This window comes from Coloeus monedula (assembly GCF_965178545.1).
Source record: "Coloeus monedula genome assembly, chromosome: 13".
NCBI lineage: Eukaryota > Metazoa > Chordata > Aves > Passeriformes > Corvidae > Coloeus > Coloeus monedula.
In genome coordinates, this window is record NC_138793.1 from 7,278,146 (window position 1) to 7,295,720 (window position 17,575).

The 17,575-nt window shown below is 37.9% G+C and overlaps 1 protein-coding gene across 2 annotated transcripts in view; it reads right to left on the reverse strand.

Annotated features, from left to right (window-relative positions):
* The window catches only part of NETO2 (neuropilin and tolloid like 2), a gene marked incomplete at both ends in the record, with an annotated part of 28,919 nt that overhangs the window by 10,350 nt on the left and 994 nt on the right, over positions 1-17,575 (reverse strand). The window contains 5 exons of one of the 2 annotated variants that reach the window (XM_082290022.1): positions 583-710; positions 821-844; positions 2,914-3,162; positions 4,994-5,134; positions 6,579-6,635. In XM_082290022.1, coding sequence (XP_082146148.1) covers positions 583-710; positions 821-844; positions 2,914-3,162; positions 4,994-5,134; positions 6,579-6,635 — 599 coding nt within the window. Of the gene's footprint in view, positions 1-582; positions 711-799; positions 845-2,913; positions 3,163-4,993; positions 5,135-6,578; positions 6,636-17,575 lie in introns of both variants that reach the window. The other variant, XM_082290021.1, reaches the window with a different exon arrangement.

Here is a 17,575-nt window from a genome sequence, read left to right on the forward strand (position 1 = left end):
TGACAAATATGATTCTGAAACTAATATGATTCAGGCTGTAGTTATTGTATTTTGGGGTTGTGAATAGGATTTTATCCTTCTTTCTGCCTAACAAAGCCTTTCCATTTAGCTCAGACTGCTGATGAAAGTGGGTTTTAAGGTGCTGGTTGTGAATTAGATGGGAGAAGCAGGCCCATGTTCTGCTGACTTTGAACAGAAACAAATTCACCAATAGAACCACTGAAGGCAAAATGTTAAGCTTTGGCAGTGAGATTTACTGGAAATTACTGAAGATGTCAGCCAGAATTTCTGCCTGCAGTCTTCCAGTAAAACCAGAGTCCAAGTCAAATGCCCCTGAAAATTGTTGCTTAAATAGCTCTCACAGTTATTTGGTGTTTGAAACTTCAAATAATAGGAAGCCAGCACTGTGGACTTGTATAAGTTTATTTTCAGAAACAATTCTCTCTCTGGATTTCCTAAGCCACTGCTACATGACTCATTTCAGTGGAAGTACAACATTATGCAAATCACAGTTAGTGACCATTGCCTGTTGCTAATGTCATGGAAACCCATTATATATTGAATTATATGAACAAAACCCACCTTAGCATTTGGAGTAGCTTTAATTGTCCATATACAGTCAACTGCTTGTCCTGGTTTTGTTTTTCCTTCTTGTTCTACTTGACTGGAACGTACTATTCCATCAGCTCCTGAGAGCTCAAATTGGCAGTCTAGGGAGAAGATATACCTTGCTGTCAAATGCAATATGACATTAATTTAAAATTTAATGTATAAAGAAATTGTTACTGTAACACTGTACCTGGGATGGGATTTAAAATACCTCCTAGGTAAGTGAAGTCAGGATCTGTAATAGAAAGAAGTCATGAATCACAAGGGCTATCAGTGCTTGAGAATCATTTCAAGCTTTAGTATTATCTGCAGATTATGCCCATTTTTTATTATGTCACAATAAAAACTGCCAGAAAGTTTACTGAGCCAATTGGTGCATATAGAGACAAAGTTTTTTTAGATGAGAACATTATTCCACAAAGATTGACCTTATCTGAAAAAGGTAATTCTATCCTGACAGCTGAGATTTCTAGCATAACACCAAAAATTACTACTCGGTATTTTGTTCCTACATTATATTCTGAATTTAACTATGTCAGTTTTCACCGAAATCACTGGAGCTCCACAAGAGTATGGGGGATCTTTCTCTGTGCAAAAAGCTTATTTAGATTTATTTTATCAGACTGCTGTCTGTGTAGTTCCGAACAATTTGAACTGAGCTCGGCAGAATATATCAACACTTTGAAATTGCTAACTGTCCTTCAAAAAGTATGTGAAGAAGATCAGTTCAATCCTAAAGGTACTTTTTCCTGGGGTATCTGTGTCTCTTGTATTAGACCACGTAAAACAGTTCAAGATATGGTTTACGAAATGTTGTTCTATGCAAAGAAAGCACTAGTTCATGCAAAAGTGCACACCTGTTTGGTACAAATTTCTTTTCCAAATGAAGGTCCAGAGTTCGGATCCTTCTGTGATCCTATGAATGTTTTTTTTTCTGTATAGGAAGTTTATCACTGCCCCTACAATGCCTCAGTTCTGAGCTTAAGACTCAGCACAGTTTGGAAATGCCTTCTTTGCCCTCCTCTTTTTATTTACCTATGGTGAAATCTATGATCACTATATGCAAAATTCTGCAAGGTTTTCAACCTTCTTTGGAAACTGATTTTTTTATAAAGTAGGAGTATCCCTTTCATTTTCATAACTGTGAAATATTTTACCACACTTCATATAAATGTAGAGGAAGGAAAATACCAGTCCTTCAGTTGTTGCAATCTATTGTGAAAATAATATACAATTTATATGTATATTTAAAGTTCCAGCCTGCAACTATCATAATTTAGTTTTGAAAGTGATGTTGATGAAATGGCTTTGGAAAAGGACTAAATGCTAAGTATTGTCCCTTTGAAAACATTTTATCATGTTATTCCCGATGCTCTGGTCAACATGTTAATCTGAAGTTTCCAAGTCTAAATCCCTAAGCAGTAATACCATAATCGTGAATTGTGTTTTCATGTGCTCTAGGGGTAGAGATAACATTAAGTTATGTTCGTGTATACATTTATCGAAGTGGTAGAGCTGACACTTGTATATTGCCTTTTGTCCCAAAGGACAATAAAATGCTGATAACTACATGTGTAGTATCTATGAAGTACAGTAGTCAAGCACTGCACAAGGACATCAGGTCAAATTTTCATGTAAGAAGGATGCCCTGCCAGGTTTAAGTAGCTCCACAGAGCAGATGTAATTTTTGTTTGTCTAAAGGCACTGTCAGCACATTGTCCTCTCCTTTGTACCAGTGAACTGCACAGCACTTTGAGCAAAGAGCAGCTCTGCTGCCTGAGCCCAAGGGTTGAGGGAATCCAGACACACTGAGAGTTTGACCTTAGACTGTGCAGATATTTGCTCTGGATTTTCAGAATGGAGATTCAAATGTTTTGAATCTGGCTGGAATGCTATTGTAAAGCTGCTTTGGGTGTTTTTATCCAGTGTCTTGTACTCCTAGAAGAGACACTGGTGAAAAGGCAGCTCTTTGCATAAATGCTCTTTCCTTTCCTACCACTGGTGAAACTCGTATAAGTTAGAGCAATAAAGAGGGGTGCTGCTGAAGACTTCAGCATGAACAAGCTCAACTGTCTTCTTCACTAGCAAACTACAGACCTGTAATTTGCTTCAGTCAAGATTCCCCAAGTGTTTTTAGCCAAGTACCCTGTAGGATTAGCAGGACTGACACTGTGGCTATCACTTTGTCACTGTGCCTCCCTAAGTGCTTATGCTGAAATGCAGCTCTAGGCTTGTAGAATAAACACACCCACAGAGTTCAACGGGAGCAGATGGTCATTAATTCAGAATTTTAGACATCTTTACCTGGTATAAATGAGTACTTTGCTTGAAATCCTTTTCCTTCCAGCTCCTCATCAGAAATGAACTTGATCCACATAAATCTCCCTGTTGATCTAATTAGTGCAGGACTTTTCAGACCACAGTAACGATTAATTAGAGGGGAGAACCCAAAAGGTCCATCTCGAACCTCCAGATGATCAAACCGGCATTCAAATGAGGGTTCTATGTAATAGGGCTCATCAAAGGTCAACTCAATTCTTTGTCGTGGAGCAGCTAGACATAAAAAAATTGAGCAAAATATTAAACACAGATCTGGGTAAAAAACACAAAGAGACGAAGAAATGAAGAGACAGGCCTTCAAAACAGCAAGATGAAAAAGAAACTGGAAACTTCTCAAAACACATCTGCAGTCTGCTACAAAAATTTTAAAAATTATTTTCCAAAAGATACTTTTGAGTAGAATCATACAAAATTTTTTGCTTGCTGATCTTAATTGTTGAAAATTCAGAAATCACGTTGATTTAATGCAGCACATATAACAGATATTAACATATATGCAAAGGTATTCAAACAAGGTTTGATATTAAGACATAAATTAAAGCAAGTGTTCTGTGAAAGCAAAATACATAAAAATGGACAAAACACTGAGCTATGCAGGAAAGAATGGAAAAGAGAAAGGTATGAAGAACTACTCATTATTTCTTAAACATGAAGTCCAGCTCTGTAGATTCTTTTACAGAAGGCATCTTTTATTAGAATATTCAGAGAAGTGCAAGTGCTTCATGTATGCCAATAATATGCAGGTGACTACAGATGTTGGTGAGTCTGAGCCAGTGGCAGCCTAATATCAGGATTTGGATCAGAGCCCTAAATCCAGACTCTCACATCCGTGGTTTGGATCCCAAGACTTTCTCCTGTATGAATGGCTTTAGTGTTCCTTGTTCTTGGCATCGGCTGCGCTACATGAACTTCCCGATCCTCGCTGGGACGTGCAGTGACAGCACTGAGGCATCACACGCTGCCTGCTTTTCCTGAATGCGGAAAGGATTTACTCACACGGCTCCAGCACTCCCATCAGACCTTCTGCCTCACTCACACGAGCTACACACACTTGTAGCTGCTGTGAATGTTGGCAGTGGTCTGCACAAAGGAGCAGATCTTGGCTAGAAATTCTGGAGGACCTTGGCCCCACTTAGGCACCCACAATGCTCCTGTGGAAGGACTGAGGAGAGCTGAAAGCTGCCTGTGCCCCAGCCCTGCAGCAGGACAGGCTGGCTGCTCTCTGGGGCACTCCCAGGCAGACAAGGTGCAAAACCAAGATGTGCATGTGAACAAGCAAAAGTGAGGGGTCTGTGAACTACTACTGTACTGTACAAATAAAAACTCCCCAAACCTCATTACTTGAAATATTTCAATTAATTGATATGAATCTGATGATTAGGCTGACTAATATTTTTAGCTGACTTGAGTGGGTTTTGGGTGCACTCTAATAAGAGGAAAAATAATTGGAGTGTCTCAAGTCTTGAAGCCTTTATTTAAGATATTCTCGTTGGAATATGGTTTTATTCTAGCTAATGACATTTTTTTGTCCTCATCACATTATTTTAATAGTGACCTCAGCAGTGCTAACAAATCTCTGTATTTTTAGTACAGTGCTATGGCAGCCAGATATATCTTTTTTATTAATGAAGGACAGCGTAAAGGTTTTCTGCTGGTGAGACAGAACAATACAGCATAGTATGAAATAGTCTTCATCTTTTGCAATCTATTATCAGTGATATTAAGATAACAAGCTACAATTTTTATCTTAATAATTCTGTACCCTCACAGATTACAGTAGATATGCTGCTGCTTTTCCTGGCTGTGAGGGTATGTCTTATTCTACATAGCTAGTTTCTTAATGTTTGCATTTCTTATTTATTTGTTATTATTTCTTGAGAGAGCAAATTTTGCTTCTTGCTCAAGTAAATGACTGCAGAATTCATTATATTACCAGTATGGCCATACAATACTTTACAGCAGTGTAAGATGACAGCTTTAATAGTTCAAGATTTTCCATTTAACAGTAAGATTACAGCAAAGCTAAACAAAATACAGCATGTACCTTCTAAGATATAGATGCACTCTTGATTGGGTGGGTACATGTTTGGGTAGTTTGGTGAAGCAAAATGTCCTCCATTACTGGTCCGGACCCAGTTGTCACACTGGGCAGGAGGAATGCGATTCACTCCTATATTTTGCCCACCTTAAGAAAAAAGAAAGAAGTGATCAAATAAGTTTGTTCTGCAAGCATGACACATAGCCTATAAAGAGGTAACTAATTTATTTTGGTTTTTATTTTGGTTGCCAGCCATCTTGTAAGCTGTTCATTAATATCTATCTAAGAAAATCCTGTGTTTAATTTTGGGGTATATCCTAAAGATATCACAGTTTTTGAATACCAAATATGTCCAGAGATCCTTGGAAAGGAAAGAGAAGGAGTAATTTTTTTTTTTTTACCCAACTCAGTTCAGGTTTTTGATACTCTTCTTTCTAGGTGAAATAGTCACAGTGGCTGCCAATACCATTATTTTATGTCTTATGTCATTTCTGTTCCAATGTAAATATAATCGGAAATACTTGTCAGCTTTCACTGGTTTTGACCCTGATTCCAGAATATGCTATACTTAGGTGGGATATCTATTTACAGTAATTTGTTGGAATACAGAGTGTTTATAACAGAATGAATTACAATATGCAATACACTAAATCCAGCAATGGTAGTTAATAAAATTACTAGCAATAGATAGATTGCCCTGGTAGCTAAGGGTCTCATTTATGATCAAAGCTCCTCTTCTGGATGTACAGGGAAATGTGTTCTGTGACTGAGATTATGCAGTTTAGTAAGATAATTCTTCATGCTGGACTATTCACAGAAGCTTGGTTCAGATTTCCTCATCCATGGAGAAGAGGTTGGGAATAGTATGATCTCTGACATTCTTAAATATCGTTGACCCTTCTCCTTGGTATCAGCAGAAATGGAGAGAGTAAGACAGGATATGTGGTTTCTGCTAGATATTTCCTAAATCTCACAGGGTGCCCTCATAGTGTTATTTATATTTACACAGTTTTAATTTGCTGTGAGAGGACATCCATGCTGGTACAGGTCTTAGATGCCTCCAGTAAATTACATCACCTTCCACTGGTATCTTGACAGCTTTTTGATTTATGGGGGTGAAAACTCTCTCTCCTGCAGAGATTTTTCAAGGAAATTCTGTAGGTGGCAGTTCAAGGAATTCTTCTCCCTTAAGTGTAGGTAATCCCACATATGAAAAAAAAAGGTTTGTGAAATTGATTCCTTCCCCACTCAGCAGGCTTCAAAAATGTTTGTGGGTGGACTATTTGAAAAGCTTGTTGTCAGATACAGAAAACATGAATTTCCGTGGTAGTTTCTTTCTCACCTCTAACATCTAAAACTGTAGAACATTACCTGGGAAAGTGAAACTTCCACGTTCTTTGTGACTGGATGGCTTTGTTCATTTGGGAGAAAATGCAGCAGATGGGGGGAAATGGAAAATACTACAGTTCATGTTCGTAATTCAAGAGCTATTAAAATCTGAATGCAAACACTTCCTTTCACTTAAAATGCTCAATTAGAAGTTATAAAACTGTTACATTTTTTGAGAGAAAATCATTAAACTAAAATGTACCTTGTGTCTTCTGCGCAATGGCAATGCCTTCCACTACCAGGATTGTTACAAGCAACACTGATGAAAGAAGTTAGACAGGAAAAACATCAGTAATTCTTCGAAGTTACAGAATTTTCTGCAGTCACAACTCATGCAAATCCTGGCATCACTGACCAAAACAACTCAGAACATACAAAAATATGTAATTAATTAATGTGTTTTCTTTAAAATTTCAACTTATGAAACCAGTGCAGTCTACATGCATTGCTGGTCCTTCTTCCAGGTTCCTCAAGAAAGTGTGTATGAGAACAGCAATTAATTGTTTGAGGGGACTTTAAGAGTATTTTCTAGAGTTTGCATGGTATCTGTTGTCTATAAAACTTTTATATCCTCAAACAAGACGTTTCACTGCTATAATAAATCATATTTATCTTAAAACTCTATTTGCATAATGTGTGTAAAAGACTTCTCCAGCTTCCAAGAAATTAATCCAGACCACAGGAGACACTGCATGGTCTTAACCCCTGCATAGATTTCACAGAACTGTGCGTGCAAGACTCGTTGTTGTGATGTTGCCACACAATACCAGCAATTTCTGCAAATGATGGGGCAGTAGAAAATGGGCAGATGCAAGTTCTGGAGATGGAGAGCCTCCCTCCTCCCTTGCTTCCTTCCTGGCTGCTTTACTTTTGGCCTTTCCCTTGCATTTACACATTCCCTGCACTCTAGAAGCATCAGTATGAACAGCACATATGAAAGATTCCATATTCCACAGTCCATCAGCAATTTTAAAGCAGGCTTAATGTTCAGATTTTCCTAAAATGCTTTGTCACCTCAAATTGTTTGGGATTACCAGGAGGGGGAAAGAGAATGAAATAAGAGTATATTGATATGCCACTCTTCAAATGTTTCATTTGCGTCCATCTGGAGTATCCCAGAAATTCTGGACACATTTCTTACAGAACTAGCTAAGCAGGCCTGGACTGCGCTGGACAAAAGCTGCCTGAGGGGAGATAGGATACAAGTTACAAAATCTCAAGTATCTTTGAGAACTCAGCAACTACTACTTGTCTCTTCCATCAGAGAACCAGGGCATGTCAGACAAAGCGAGCAGGTGGCTAAACAAAGATTTCTTTTCTTTTTTCTTCGTTAGTTTTTTGTTGGCCTTTTTTTTTGGCCTTTTTGTTTTGTTTTGTTTTTTTTAATGCACATGCTTCATAATGCATCCTTCAGGTAGAAAATTCTGTTTCAGAAACACCTTAAGCCATAAATTGTTGGAAGTCTGGGATGTATTTGAGGCAAATATAATTTGCTCTTTTTATACTCTTTCTGCTTCTGTATCTCTGTAAAAGAAGATACCAGGCTAGATGGACCTTTGATGTAACCTGATTTGGCCTTTCCCATGTTCTTAATCTACTTGTCAGGCAGGCATGGCCTTAGCACTGCAGGGCAAAGAAGAGATTTCAACAGGAATTTTATTGTCACATTCAAGAAGTTAATTTTATTTTCCCAGCTTTTCTGCCTTGTTGCTCAGGCAATTTAGTGCTCAGTTGAAATGGCATTTTCTCCATCTGTGGTTTTCCCTGTGTTGCTGTTGGACTTTGAGCCCTTTAGAGCTCCAGAATGAGCATGCACTGACTGCAAACTACAGTGATCTTGACTCAACTCATCCAGATGCTCCCCTAACAGTGGCATGGATATATTATCTTGGGAAAAGATAAAAGGAATCAAAGTCTGCTCCTGAAAGTGTCCATCTAAAATTTATGTTTTATTATGTATGTTTCTGCTGGCCTTTCTTCTCTCTACCCATATTGAAGCAGACTGGGTTTCATTCTGAAACTCTCCTCACCAACAAGTGCTTTTTCTGTGTAAGTCAAGTTCATAACTGTGGGTGTTTTCTAAAATACCATATGGGTCTTGCAAACAAGTGCTATGTTCTTAGAAGCTTACTTGATTTTTAGGGATGGATTATGTTAGAGTAGGTGAAGATTTAAGTAGTTTTTCAATTTCCATCTTTGCAATAATTCTGCATTTCCATCAATATTAATATACTTAAAAATATACTATCTGTCATTATCCAAGTACAAAGTATCTGCTGCTAATCATTGCTGACTCATCCTAGACTGAAAATTCCTCCTTCAGAAGAAAGTATCGAGCACCCATTACTGGTATTCAGGTTATGGATGTTCACTAGAGCCTTAAAGCAAATAAACAAATATCCCATCTTTATTAACATATGATTGACATTAGTATTCAGATGGTTTTAGTTTTTACTATTTCTTATATAGATTATATTATTTCAAAATTATTTGCAGTTTATTTTTTCAGCTTCTCTGTTTAAACTCTACACTGAAAAATCTGAGTTTATGAGTTGCATGAATTACAATGCATTAGTACTCCTGAGATCATTTGTCCCTAACAGAGAATCTTGACAGTGGTTATGAAGTTGTCAGTCTCTTTTCTTTGGGTTTTTTCTACACTGGTTTTGGTGCAACACTTCAAAGCTGGCCTTTACTGTTAAAGTAAAGGCAGTTTCCCCAATCCTGTGTAAATCATGTGTCAGTATGTTCTATTGAATTCACCTTTCTTAAAGATGTGCTGTGCCCACCCTCTGTTTTGCAAGGAGAGAGAAAGCTCTGTATAACTTACGTCGCTTCTTAAAATGCAAAATGAGCTTTGACTTTTTTCTTAAAACAAACACACAGAGAAACAGGAGTGAAATAAACATGTGACTAACAAAATTAGTGCAAATAGTCACTTTCAAGTAACAGTGAAAAATTGAGGGTTTGTTGGTTTGCTTTGGTTTTTATTTAGTACAGCTCTTTACTATGGCTACCACTGTTACAGTATCCATTTTTAAAAAAATATCAATATGCATCTATGTTTATTTCAGTGTTGTACTGATGGAAACAACATAAGAATAGATGTTCTGTTATACTAACCATTGATTTCCCTTCTTGACGATGTGGATAAAGAAACAAGCCCCCTAAAAGGACTTCAGAAAGCCTGATTGGCTTTCACTAAAGCTGTGCTGTTTCTATAAATAGTCCAGCACTTGTATGCGTGTAAATGCAAACAAACAGTGCATATTCCATGCAGAGCTGCATGGTTATGCAGGCAACTGCAGAAGATTTGGGCTGAATATTTGTCTTACTGTCTTCCTTTTGTCATATTATATGGATGACTGGGAAGAGTACGGGGCATCTTCTCTCTGTTCCCTGCCCTTTTCATCCTCTTCAGTTTTAATCTCTTCTACCTCATTCTTGCCCTTCCCTGGCAATGCCCATCCTTCTCATGCTCTCAACAACCCTTAAGATGTATTCGGAGTAGGCCAAGTAGCAAATGTTCCAGGGCCTTCCTTTGCTACTACTGTTATCCAGGGTGACAGTATGATAAAGAAAAGGGGTGTCTCTAGCTAATGCTCTGGATGTGTGCTGTCCTTATCTGTGTGACATTGCTGGCACAAAGGTGGAGAGGACTTACCTGTTCTTCCTGAGTACTGGGCAGGATTGCCTGAGGTAGTATTGCCTTTAAACTGAGTGCATTGACATGACACAGTATAATGTGGGAAAGCAAACAGGAGTTTGGGGGCTGAAAACAAGGTCTATCAATATTCAGGATGAAGAGAAAAGGAAAAAAAAAATCAGGATATTTTTAGACCTTTCAGACTGTTTCCATTAACCCATTTTTGTGCGCATTTAAACAACAACAAAGCACTCTCCTGGTGTCCTGAATCCATACTACTTCCTGGAAAAATAATTTTGACTCTCAAAGACTAATTTGGACAGTACAAATCCATAAGAAGGAAGCTGTCTAGGGAAGAGACAAATCCTGGAAGATGATGTAGTAGAGAGCTAGTGCTGAACCACTGTCCTGGTAGTGCAGCAGGGACACAGACACAGCAATTAGGACATAAGAGACTGAACCACTTTCACTAAGAGTCTTGTAGCACTTCCAGAAGAATGAAGAATGAGCTTGTTATTTCTAATAAACTGCAATTCAAATACTTGTACCACCCCTGAACTTACAATGGGACACAGTATTCCTCTGTTCCTTTTTTCTCTTTTAAAGTCTATTACAGATCTCTCTGACATGACTGTTCTTCAGTGTGGATGAAAGATAAGTCTAAGCTTAGCTCTACAGTTGATTATGGTACAGGAAACAGAAGCAGTGAATAAAAATGCCACTTGAACACGCCTAGCTGATGTAAGCAACAGCACACACAGTGCAGGACTGCACTAATATCAAAGGGATGCAAGGGGAGAGCTGAGTGTTTTGTTTTTACTGGAGGAGTATGGTGAGAATTCTACCAAAGGATACTGAGCTATGGGACACTGACCTGATGAATTTAGAGATACTTAAGCGATAATGTAATAAAAGTTCGTGCTTCTGCACCTTACATTGAGTTTCCACTTCATGATCTGTACCCTGCAGAAGAGGCCATCATTAAGCTATCATCAAGCAGCATGGACACTGAGGCAGAGATTGAGGAGCTTCTTTTATTCATGAATCTGGTATTTGCTACAGACTTGTATTTCATGAATTATGGTGCACAGTTTTGTACTACCATTTAAAGCTCTAATAGTTTTTACCTGTGTGAGCATGAACTAGGAATACAGAAAAAGCAGCAAGCTTCTGTCTCTGTTTTTAAAAGAATGGATTTTTCATTTTCTTCCCTTCTTTGCATGAAATATTTTATATCACATAGCCTGCAGACAGCTGTATAAATTTTGAAGAGTGAAGACACTAAACATACAGTGCAAGTTCTTACTATTCTGTTGTTGAAGTAGGCTTATGGCATAATATAAAAGAAGCCTCTGAACTGGTGTAATAAACTCTGCATTGTTTGCAGGAGTCAAGATGCTCTCTGTTGGCATTTTAAAAATTTTTTAAAATAAATCTAAGCTTAAAAAAAAAAAATAGTCAATTACTGCATTGGAGTATATATAGAGAGGTTCACAAATGTGCGGCTCCTACTTCTCTTTAAAAACGAGAATAATATAGTTAGTTTTGCAGTAAATGGGTGCTCAGCCCAATACTGAGAAATCAGCATGTTGCATAGAAAAACAAGTGCTTCAGGCTGCGAATCTGACATCTGCTTGTACTTTCTAGCAAAACACATTCTACAGATTTCATGGGATACAGTACAGCTCTGAGCTCCCTATGATATGTCTTTCCTTTGCTCTTTCTGCATGCTCTAGGGATCTTCACACAGAGACAACAGACTAGATTTGCTGTGTGGCTCTGAGAGCAGTGTCTGTCTTCAGCGATGACAATGGGGGATCTATGCATGCAGGGCAAGCTGAATATCAAACTGGTGAGCAGTCAGGCACAACTGAGAAACACAGTGAAAAATTCCACCGTTTTTTAAAATAAAGGCTTAATCATTTAGAGTATTACACATTCTTAGCATAGTGGTAGCCAGAATCCTAGGGATAAAGATGACACACTTTGCTTAAAGCAGGATTCATTGGATCTCTGTGCTCTGCTCCCTGGATTAGGCAGCACCTTGTACACACATAGTCCAGATAGATGGTAATTGGCAACACACAGGTCATGCATGTTGGAAAGTCTTGCCAGGATGCCTGCTTCTTTCTGGCAGATACAGCCTAGAGTAACAAATGCTTGATCTTAATCATATACTCTGTTTTGCCTTATGGGAATGATTCCTTTTCTGTGTATTCTTCTTAAACCTAGCTCCTCATTTGCCCTGTGTGCTAAAATTAACATTACTTTCAGCAAGTGCTCATCACAGTATTTCAGCTTTTATATCCATTTTTTACTCACAGGTGTCTAAACATTAATATTCTCTATTAATGTGCTGGGGACATTTATGATGTCATATCCTATCCTATCCTCTGGCCAACATAAATTACACATGTTTTGGTTGCTTTTAAGGACTCTGATCAAGGATTAGTTGCTGCACAAATTCAAAGTGACTGACTGACTGATAGGTGGTCTTGTAAAGAACTTGTGCAATTCAGACAGACAGGTAAAGTGTCCAGACACTTTGGATGTCATGCAATTCTGTGTGGATGGTCACCTCCTCTTCTTTCAAAGAGCTTATTAACCGCTTTTGGATTAAAGCCATTTTTAGCTCAGAAACACAAACACAAAATTTCAAGGAATGAGATTTGTGTCTCTCTTCCTAGCATTCACTAAGTTTGTTAATTGACAAAAGGAATTGCATCTGTGCTGCTATATTTTAGGCTAACAATTCTATTGCTGAGGATGAAAACAGCAGTTTTTGAATCCCAAACATTTTTACAGTTCATAGTCTGTACACATTCCTTAATCTACTGTGGTCTCAACAGAACATTTGCAGATAGGTAAAATGAGTATCAAGGAGCAGTTAAGGTGGCTGCCTACAACTTATGCTCCAGTGATTTCCTCATACTGGAACATACAGCATGATCACCACAGAATAAAGTACAGAGATGAAGGTGTGCATCAGGCAAGACATATTTTAGCTGGTTTTAAGTCTAACCCAGAGCATGCTAGTGGAGCTGCCAACACATTTTTAATCCTTCTCACAAAAGCTTGATAGCAGAAGTGGGCTTCACCAGCTATTAACAGTGACTTTGGCGCATTCTAAGATCCAAATCTTGTTAGCCATTAGCTGCCAGCAGGATATCTGAATGCACTCAGGTCTGTTCTCAGATATAACAGTTTCATCTCACTCCAGCTGTTTCCAGTAGGGATTCCTTTCTTTAAGATTGCCAGAGGAACAAATTGGGACTCTATCTCTGCAGAGAAACCAGGTTAACTGATTCAGGAAGTAAGTGCAGTTCTCCCACGTCCCTTTGATAAAAATCATCTCCAGAAAAATTCATGCTTGGATGGATCTGTGACAGAGTCCCCTCTAGGTTTGCTCAGAACATTTAACATTTCTGATCCTGTCCTCTATTAGAAATGTATAAGCAGCTGTGAGCTGCTTCATTTTACCAGTTGCTCCACATCCTGTTACTTATAATCCATCCCTGGGTGTGTCTGCCAGCAAAACTTCTGCCAGAAGAATGATAGCTTTCATTTTTAAAACAGAAACTTTCCTTTTTATATGGAAGAGCCTTTTTTCTCATCTCCAAGCTGTGTGCAGCAAGAGCCTGATGAGAAGCCTGCATGTGCAAACCATATTGATGAGCGGTTTCAAAGACCTTATTAAAATATATACACTGACTTCAAGTTCAGATGATTTCCCTCTAGCTGATAGAGCTGATCCTGCTGCACATGACTGTTCTGAATACATCTTTCCCAGAGATAACTTATTCCTAGAGAAATTGGATAGTGATACTTTCAACTTAAAAATCGATCTGATTATACCAGACTTCTTTATCTTCTCTTATTTATTAGCAATATACTATGTTTTTCAGTGGAAATCTTTTCTGGAATGTCTGTTATGCAATTAATATTAAAAGCTCTTTTCTGCTATCTTCTGTCATGTCTGGCAAAAATTTATGTACAATTTTTTCTTTCCCAGCTCCTCACACTCAGTCCCTTAAAAAGAGACTTAACTTCGTGTTCATCAATTTTACCATATGATAAATAAGGAGGTTTTGTGAAATGATTTGTTAACATATTGGCCATCCTTTCCTGCTGCATAGTGGGGTCAGCTTTGTAGTAACAGAAAACTGAGTGAAGCACAAAGATAATCTAAAAGAAATATGGATTTTTAAAATTAAAAGTTACCTGCTGATTCTTGTTGTAGAATTTACGCTCCCCCAACTCCCTATCTTGCGGTATTTGAGATGGCAGTTGCCAGTCATATACTGACAGAGGCAGCAAGCTGTTTAAATGTAGCATGCTGTTTAAATTGTCTTATACTGTAAGTGCTTCATTAATTAAAAAAACAAATTGGAGTATATAAGGCAGAAAAGAAGCATGCTTGTTTGCATTGCTAGAACCCCAACTTGAATCCAAGACACTAAAATTTTGCTTCAGTCCAGGCCCTAGTGATGGGTTTGTTTTGTATGTAAACTACACGTACAAGAGTATGTGCAATTAGCAGCTCTCTTCATTTCTGCAATGAATTAAATTGTGACTTTCTGACAGGTTCATAAATGATAAATAGCTTGTAAAGTTTTACTTCAGGGGTGATTTTTTTCTGTCTAATCTCTCCCTGTGAATTAAACCTTAAGGAAGATGCTGAAAATCTTAACTTTTTCATTATACAGGGATACATAATTCAGTGGCTCCTCAAGCTTCAATCCAGTGTTATTCTGTACACTGGCTACAGCCACATATCTGATTTATACACTGAAATCTGCTATTAATATCAATGTAATTGTAACCAACTTGTTCTGTAAAAATTTTAGTGGTCGTGGTCAACTATGTCTTAGGAAAGGGAGGGAGTTAATGTTTTTCAAGTTATGTTGCAGAGTGCTGCATTTTGAATATTAAGTTTGTATGTGTATTAAGAGCAAGGTGTAATACACACCACCAAATACTTGCCTTGTTTTTAACACTGCAGTTTTTTGAAACCTGTTCCGCAGTTACTTGAGTTACTTCTGCTGAACTGCTTAGCACTGCAAGGAGTTTGGGGCTTCACTTTTTTTCAGTGCAGCAGAAAAGGTTGCAAGTAGATACTGCTTATTAAGTAAAAAATAATATTCTGACTTCACTTGGTACTGCCTTCATTAGGGTCACTGTAGCTTCTACAGTCAGTACTTTGTTTTTGGCTTCAATGAACAAATTATGAAACTATTAGGAGATTTTTTAATTACCTTTTTTCTGCTTGTTTTCAGCTTTTTGTAGCATTATTACACCTTTTGGTTTTGGAAACAGGCAGCCATAATTTCTAGCTTTTGTGTGGAAGGAAGCATTACTTCCTAACACTACTTGTTTGTGAGAAATTAACTGTTAAAATCACACCAAAATGCAAATGGGGAGCCTGAGTAGAATGGCAGAAAGTTAAATCACAGCAGTCCACATTCTTGCAACCTGACAGAGTTGGAAATAATTCTGTAGTCCACTGGAAGGTTGGGAATGTAGCAGTAATTTGTTCTAGTCCTGGCTGCTTGTTGAATTATTGGGTCAGAAGCTTTCTTCTGAATTCTCTTTTTGGCTTTCTAAATTACTCCAATGTATTAACTGAAATAGACCAAAACCAATATACAGGATGGATTTAACTGATGGCTTGTACAGTTTTTTTAAGCAAATAACAGCATATGGAAACGAAAGAGGGAGCATATTTGAAGCATGGGAACAAGCTTTTAGCAAACGCATTTTGGGGGAATACCAGATATGAGGAAATTCAAAATAGGTATATTTACTTCCTAAGCAGAACAGGGTCATGACTTTATTATGAAAGCAGCTGCTTTTCTCTCTCATGAAGTAGAGTGTTATGGTGCTTTATTGTTGCAGAGCAGTTGCATTTTGCAAGCTGTGCCAGGCTCAGGGAATGATTCTAGTGTGTTTAAGATGTCACTGGGAACTGGAGGCAGGAGGAAAAGGCTTTGTCTTCCAACAGTCCAAATGCAGCAAGCTTTTGGCCTCCGAGAGGTTACAGACCCCACTGAGAAAGCAGGTGGGCATTGGCTGGGCTCAACTCGAGCAAAAGCTGCAGCCACTGCAATCCCAGGGCTGTTGTGCTCCACCAGCACTACCACTCAGCACTGCTGCCTGGGAGAGCTGGAGGAGAGCAAAGAATCCATGCAGGATGATGGGACTCAGGATGAGACTTTCAAAAGTTTTGCTGAACACTATGGACAGAGACAGAAATAATTACATTAAGATGTTTATTTAAATCAGCCCTTGTTATTAATAGCTGAGGAAGAACAGAAGAATAGTTCTGAACAAGGTGAATATAAGAAATATCAACTGCCACGAAGTATGATGGGCTCTTTTCTGCCATGAGGTAACACAACCACAAAATAGAACCTTTGTGGATGACAGAAATGTACACATGTATTCCCTGTTAAGAACAGAAGACTAAACTGTTTCTAAGAAGTATTAAATAAAATATGATTTGTCACGATACACTGAGCTTCATGGTACTTCGTTTATGGTTTAGCAGAACTCCCCCAGTTCTGCACATGAAGCTATTTGTATGGAGGAAAAAAATATTACTGCCACTGTAGGTAGAGCTTCCATGCAGAATTTAAGATGCAATTTGTAAAACATGGAGGGTTTATTTGTATTTTATTCCCAGCAGTTTCCTTCTGGAACTAAATCTATATGTCTATCTACAGGCATATACTTTTTTGTTTCTGATTAGGTGTAATAATGGGACTGTGTAATGACTTCAAGTGAAGCAGAGATAAAAGGGAGTGTATGATGCTAAGTAATGAAAGGTTGTTTCTGTAGTCATGGCAAGGGATGCATTTAGAATACTAACAGCTTATTGACTAATGGCTTTGTGCAATTTATGGATTATGAGTAATACAAAAAACTTCCTGTAGAGGGACTTTTTGCCCGGACACGAGTGTGATTATAAAAAATGTATAGGTCTGTTCAGTGGAAAACCTGTACAGTCAATTTTGCAGCAATCCCTTATTTCTCAAATGTAATTAAATCTGCACGTGTATGAAGTATTTAAGTAGTAGATACATCAGTTGTAGTTTATGGTTGTTTTATAGTGGCTTGTGATATTTAGATATGTTACTTAAAAGAGGCAGTAGAAAAAAAAATCTAAATGCCTTGTCTTCCCCATGTAAGCCATATGTTCCTATGTTGTCTAAACTCAGTGGATGGTTAACTATATAGAGAGAGACAGACATTTATTTAGAACAAGTTATCTTCTGTCTCTCCGTTATTATGCTAATAAATGAAAAATATTTACTGAAATCCTAAGGACATTAAGTCCTTCATGCCAGGAACATGGGATTTTATGGCACATGGAACCATTCTGGATTTAAACCAGACTTCTTTACAACTTTCATACTGTGGGAAGACATCAATGTATACACAACAGTTCTCCACTCTGCAGTAATGCCTTGTTGGCTTCAATAATGCATGGAGTCACACCAACATCTCCTCACAGAATAATTTAAAATAATAATAATCATAAAAAAAATAGACTG